Source organism: Antrostomus carolinensis, unplaced genomic scaffold, assembly GCF_000700745.2.
Source record: "Antrostomus carolinensis isolate BGI_N321 unplaced genomic scaffold, ASM70074v2 scaffold2379, whole genome shotgun sequence".
Classification (NCBI taxonomy): Eukaryota; Metazoa; Chordata; class Aves; order Caprimulgiformes; family Caprimulgidae; genus Antrostomus; species Antrostomus carolinensis.
This window is the reverse complement of record NW_010340429.1, coordinates 62,969-69,354: the sequence shown is the minus strand read 5'-3', so window position 1 is coordinate 69,354 and position 6,386 is coordinate 62,969. Positions and strand designations below refer to the sequence as shown.

Sequence of the window (6,386 nt, the reverse complement as noted above, 5' to 3'; positions counted from 1 at the left end):
TATATATATATGGAAAAAATCCCAGTGCATTTCAAAGCTGTTGCCCTCAGGACCAGGCAGGAGAGTTACCATTCCCAGTGCAGGTAAGCAGCCCGTTGGCATAAGCTCCTTACCGAATACTCTCACGGTGGTGCTGCTCTTCTGGACTCTCTCTGGATGGTACATCACGTGGCAGGAGAACACCCTGCCATCATCCATGATTTTGGTGGGGAAAATCTTCAGAGTGTTATTCAAACCCAGGTGGACTCTTTGCCCATACAATGCACTGCTGTTCCTGTACACTGCAGGACAGGAGGGCTTCTTGGTCACAAGTTCCTCTTTCCTGCCATTTTCCCACTGTGAAAAGAGCAACACCACACCATGTGTGAAGACCAGATATCCCACCCAAATATTCTTGTAGACCAATTCTATTCCCACTAGGAAAATCTTCCCCCTCACCCCTAGCATTGTGTAGTAGTAAGTAGATATTTGCAACATCTATTTTTTTTTTTTTTTTCCAAATACTTTCTCTCCCAGAACTTCAAAATCAATAGCGGTCATCATCTAACCAATAAATTATGGAGTAAACAGCTGTGTCTTGTGAGTCCTGACCTCTGTAGCCTGCAGAAAGGGCAACAGAGCTGCTTTCTCACTGCAGCAATCTTTAAGTTGTGCTGAACATCCCATACATATTAAATACGAGTGAAATTCCAAGAAAATCCTCTCTGGTTTAGATTTTAAATAGATTTTAAATCTGATAATAACAGCTAAAAGTTATCTCCTCTTAATGCCTGTGTGCCAGCCACTCTTAGATATAGGTGCAGCCAGCACATTCTGGACATTTGTGCCTCGGTACATATTTGCAAGTTATATTGTGAATCACGTATGGCAACCCACGTATGTCATTATGCTGACCTTTAAGGGTTTTTTTTCCCTTCCTCTGCTATGTGTAAAGTGAACTAGCAACACTAAAAAGTAGTAAGAACAAGGCTGTTCCCTACAAAAAAATTCAAGAATTTTAATATTAAGAATGTACTGCAAAGGGGAGATCTGAATAGATAACGTGTTGGGACAAAAGACTAAAAAAACTGAAATATTTTAAAACCACCTTTAAAAAAAACCTCTCAACTGTTACAGCTCCTCAGTGACAACAGATAGAAATTAACAGGCAGAGCTCAAGGACAGCACTGGCTGATACTTATCTCTACATACTGAAATTAATGCTAAAAGGTTACATTAAAATATGCATAGAAATTTTTATCCAGAAAGTGAGATGCGGTACAAAAATATAACAAGCTTCATATCTCACAGCAAATTGCTTAAAAATAGGTTTTATGTGGTTAGCGAGATAACTCAGTTGGTATGTCTTCAGCGTGCCTTTGTGACACAGAGGTTAACAAAACCAGAAACTTTAGTAAGCCCACTTTTAATTTTTTTTTCTATTTCAAAGCAGCTTGATATCTCACTACCCTACACAGTAACTGTGTATTTTTCAGAGATACTAAAGCTTCACTGCAGCAAAACCCCCTGAGAATTCCAACACAAGGAATATTTTAGTTCTGTTATATCTGATAAGTTCTTTACCACTTTCCACAGACCTGCTCTACATCTACTCCTGAAACATTAAAAGCAATTAAGATGGTTTTTTCCCCTCTTTGTTTCTTTAACAGTTATTGTTTGTGGTGCTATGAGGTAAAACCATGTTTGTATTTTTTCCCTTTATTATCACAGTCCGACACTACCAACACCTTTTGTTTAGCAGATCCTGCAAGATAAAGTCTAACATTTCTATTGCAATCTGCAAAAATACCCTCTAGTTCCTTCTGAAATTTATACCCCAGATGAAAAAAATACTTACCACTAGCCATTTCAAAGGATAATTGGACAAATTTTCTGAGGTCGTGTCCTCAAGGCATGGAATTTCTAAAGTCTGGTTTAACCTCGCTTCCTTCACGTAGTGCTGCTCCTCTTTTATCATTGCAACAACAACAACAACAACAACAAAAGCCCAAGAAGGAAAGTCAGAAACATGGTGTTCATTGTGTTTTTTAAAAACCAATGCTGACCAGTCTTCTGTTCAAGGAACAGACACTTTTTTGATTAGAATGGAACTGTAATTTTCAACCATTACCCACAGACACATTTGTTAAGTGAAAACTCTGCACCTGATTCTAGATGCAGTTTCGTGACTCTAATTCACATCTTTACCTGAATTTTTGGGCAATTCATAAAAAAACCCCTTTGCTTAACTGCAGGATGAAATTGTCTCCTTTTGGAGCTGAGAATAATTTGAAGCTTCAATTTTTCTCTCACAATTTTTTTTCTGCGGCAATAAACCTTCACATCAATTTTGTGCAGCTGTATTTCCTTTTCTCTGAAGATATCTGCAGACCTTCCTTTCACTAAGCAAGGTGTTCAGTGTGTCAGGCAGGTTAAGATTAACCCCATTTTTCAGTGTAAGTGCTCCTTTTGTTATTCTCCAACCTGCCTGCTACCAGAAGCAGAGAAATTTTCACTCTTTCTTTTGTCGTTGATTTAAAAAAAAGAAAGAAAAAAAATTCAGCATCTCGTACCCTACTCATTCCCAGTCCAGGGCTCCAGTGCCCCTGCAGAAGGGCAGAGTTATGCTCTGAACAGAGCAATGGTGTGGTCCAAACACTGGGTCCACGTATGTGTGTCCATTTACACAGGAAGAGCAGCAGTGATGGCCAGGAGGTGCTACAGAACAAGCAGTGGTGATGGCCAGGAGGTGCTGCAGGAAGAGCAGTGGTGATGGCCAGGAGGTGCTGCAGGAAGAGCAGCGGTGATGGCCAGGAGGTGCTACAGGAAGAGCAGCAGTGATGACAGGCAGATGCTACAGGAAGAGCAGTGGTGATGGCCAGGAGATGCTGCAGGAAGAGCAGCGGTGATGGCCAGGAGGTGCGACAAGTGCCTCAGTGAGCGCTGATGTCTCTGACCCTCAGCCTGGGTGGTAGCACCATGCAGACCTGCCTTCCCTCTTCCCTGTGGGCAGGTATGAGCCCACACCACATGGACATGCTTGAACTCCCCTGGTAGCTCTGGCTGCCGAGATAGAATAGACAGATATTGTATTTATTTTTTATCTTGAGGGGAGGATATCCAACAGTCTCAGACTGTTATGTTATTTGGCAATGGGGACTTTCTGGTGACTGTAACTTCCTTCATATCTGTCACCCAAGCACAGAGTGACAGTGCCAGCGCACAGCCTGTGCCAGAGGTACGTGAAGAAAAGCAGTGCCCAGGAGACCCGGCTCATGTCCACTCTCCAGTGGAGCGAAGCAGCTGAGGAGTCAGCTGTCCCAGCGGGACACAGCGTGCACAAGCCCTAAAGGGGCTGGATAGTGTGGAAAGGATAAAGAAAGAGCAAAGGAAGCAAATCTATAGCTTCCTCAGAAAGAAAACTGCACAGGAGACTTTGCTGGGATAAGCCACCATGCAAAAGTGCCATGCAGTGTGGAAGTACAAAGATTAGTAGTCACCCCAGGAGCTCAGTCTGCAAACAGCCTCTGCCTGTTCTCACAGTCATGTGTCCCAGCTGCTTATTTTCCTCTCCCATCTTTGATTCTCCTCTCCATTAACAGCCAGCTGGCTCAGGTCCTCCATGTTTGTCAGTCCTATGCAGCCCTGCGGGCTTTTTAGAGTATCTACAAATTGAATCCATCTGGATTCACTTCACTTTGATGTCCTTGGGAGCTGTACTTCATTAAGGACTAGCACCCTTCTCCATCCCACTCATAGGCTGGGTTAAGGTCTTTTGTCTTCTTTTGAGTTGAAGCAGTTCATTACAGAAGATCTGGTTACCTTAAAATACCAATTGCTAGAGGTATGTTGCAAACCAAATTTTTTTAGTTCTCTCTAGCAAGCAGTTATCAGTAGCACAGCTTGTTACATCATGCTGTTGCTGAAGAAAGCCACAGTGATGCTGATATGAACAAGACCTGCTCACATTTAACATGGAGACAGCAATGACTGCATTGAGCATGGCATGGCAGTATCAACCAAGGGCACCGGCAAGAGAAAAGGAGCAATGTCTGATTAGAACTATTACTGCATTAAGAAAAAGATAGAAGAACATGAAAAACAGAAGCATGGGTGGGTTTCACATGGTTACCAGAACCATTTGTACCTCACTGCTCTCTTCTTGATCCAGCCCCTCTGCCCTGTGAAGTGCAGGAAAATTCCCAAAGGGGACATACCACAGCACACCCCTCTGCAGCAGGTCAATCGTCCTTGACACCATTGTCCAACCTGTCCTGTTTAAACACCCATCCTCTATGGACTGCACAGAGATGCTGGCTTTAGTTTTGCCTTTGTCAGTTCGTCAGGGCAGGAAGGTGCTGTTGGGTTGCCCCTGAGGTGTGCCTCCAGGATAACAGCACCAAAATCCTTGGAGCCACTGGCATGCAGGGGACATCAGGGAGCGAGGCAGCAGCTTGGGTTGAATGTCCCTGTGTATGAGATTTGCACAGGACCTCCTCCTGCTGCAGGACTAATGTGATCCAGCATGGGGACCAACATCCCTCCTGCCAGCAGTCTGGCCTCCCAATGCAGGCCAAAGAGGTGGTGGGAGCACTGCTGCCCTCTGCTACCCCTAGCAACACCTACACCCACCCTGCATCTAACCCTTGAACATCTGCTGCATCTACAGCCCTGGGCACAAGCAGAGCCAGCGTGTTGGCCTGGCAGTGTTGAACTGAAACTGTGCCAGGTTTGTTGCATTTCCTGTAATCCTTCTTGGCTTGTTAACAGAAACCTGGGTCAGGAAGAGGTTTCTGGGGTCATCAAATCCAGTCCCCCATGTGCACAACAACAAGCTTGCCCAACATCCCCACCCAGCTCCATCTTCATGAAAGTTTGGACTTTTGCTCTCTCTGCTGGCATTAAACAGCTGGTCCCGAAGTTGCTGCACTAACAGTTGCCACTATTGTTTAATCTGTAGTCAAATCCATTCACATTCTATTTAAACCCATTTGTTCCTTTGCCAGGGTAATTTAAATATCCTCCCTGGAGTTCACAGTCTCCCCAGAGGCTTACTTCCCAAGAGCAGTCATGCTGCTTTCCAGCTTCCTTTTGGCTGACAGAAGCAGCTAAATCTCCATTCCTTTGATTGTCCTAAGCTATCTCCTGCCTTGTTCCAGTTGTTTTTGACAGGGGAGACACACACCCCTCCACTGAGCTAACACCCAGCACGCTCTGCAGATGCCAGCCCTCTGCCTCAACCAGACAAGCTTGATTTGTCTTTCTGGTGCCCAGTGCTGCACACCCAGAGCAGCAGGACAGTGTGGTTTGAAGATCCAGTATCCCCAGTCCCACCATATCCTGAGCCTCCCATCCAGTTTTCTCCACAGCATGTTTCTCCAAAATGAAAACGTGGAAATTGCCCATCTCACCACCTTTTTTTAATGTTCTATCTAACTTCACATTCCTCCAAACAAATAAGGTTTCCTAGTCATGAGCTGGATTATAACAGCTAAAGAGTGCCTGGTAAATGGGAAACTGTGTAGATAGCAGCATTCAGTGACATCATTTCAAACCCCAAACAAATCACCGTCACCGATGAAAAAATGTTCATCTATCCTGATATTCCTCCACCTCACCCCCTGTTATGAAAAAGCAACATCTCATTTGCAATCACTTACCTTCTGCCCTGACAATAAGCTGAATTTTTGCAGCCTTTGTCCCATATGGGTAAGTAGCAAAACTGCACTCGTACTGCCCGCTAAGGGAGATGGTAACGTTTTTCAGATGCAGAGCCCACTGATTGCATTCAGACGTGGAATTTGGATCAGGGGGACACAAAGTCTCTGTAACATCCCAGCCACAGCACTTCCTCGTGTTGAAGGACACCGAGAAGTTGTAAGAAGCCTCAGGAAAGGTGAAGTAATGGGTGCCATAAACAGGGTGATAAACAGCTATTCTGGTAAGCTGAGTGTCATCAGTCTTGGACCACTGTGTCTGTATTATGTAGGTGGTGTGTGGTTTTGGGAAGTTGCACACCAGGGTCACATCAGCACCTGGCAAAGCATGGATCGCTTCTGCTTGTGTAATGACATCTTCAGCATGACCTTAAAAACAAAGCAAGTTGTAATGTTTAAACAGAGCAAGTAATGTTTAAACTATGCTTTTTCTTAAGCCATCTTTGACAGACAACTATGAAGACCCCAAAACTCTAACAACAAGCTTTCCAGTGAGGAGCTTTACAGCAGTTCTCCACCAGTACAGATTACAGAGAGAGAACTGGGAGAGCAAACACACAGTTGTCTGGAAGAGCATAGGGAGCTCCCGTTGCACTCATGGGAGAGAAATGGGAGCTTTGAGGGCCTCTGTGAAAATGGAAATCCTTCAAGTGATATAAATAAAACAGAATCTGGGCCCAGTTATTCCCC

General features: G+C 44.4%; 1 protein-coding gene across 1 annotated transcript; it reads right to left on the bottom strand.

The window, feature by feature from the left end:
- Positions 1-113: 113 nt before the first annotated feature.
- On the bottom strand, positions 114-6,065 carry CD96 (CD96 molecule; the record flags this gene model as incomplete). The annotated part of the gene is made up of 3 exons (XM_010176126.1): positions 114-336; positions 1,838-1,947; positions 5,640-6,065. Coding segments are annotated over 3 exons (759 nt in total), but the record flags the coding sequence as incomplete, so codon positions are not given.
- Positions 6,066-6,386: the final 321 nt, after the last annotated feature.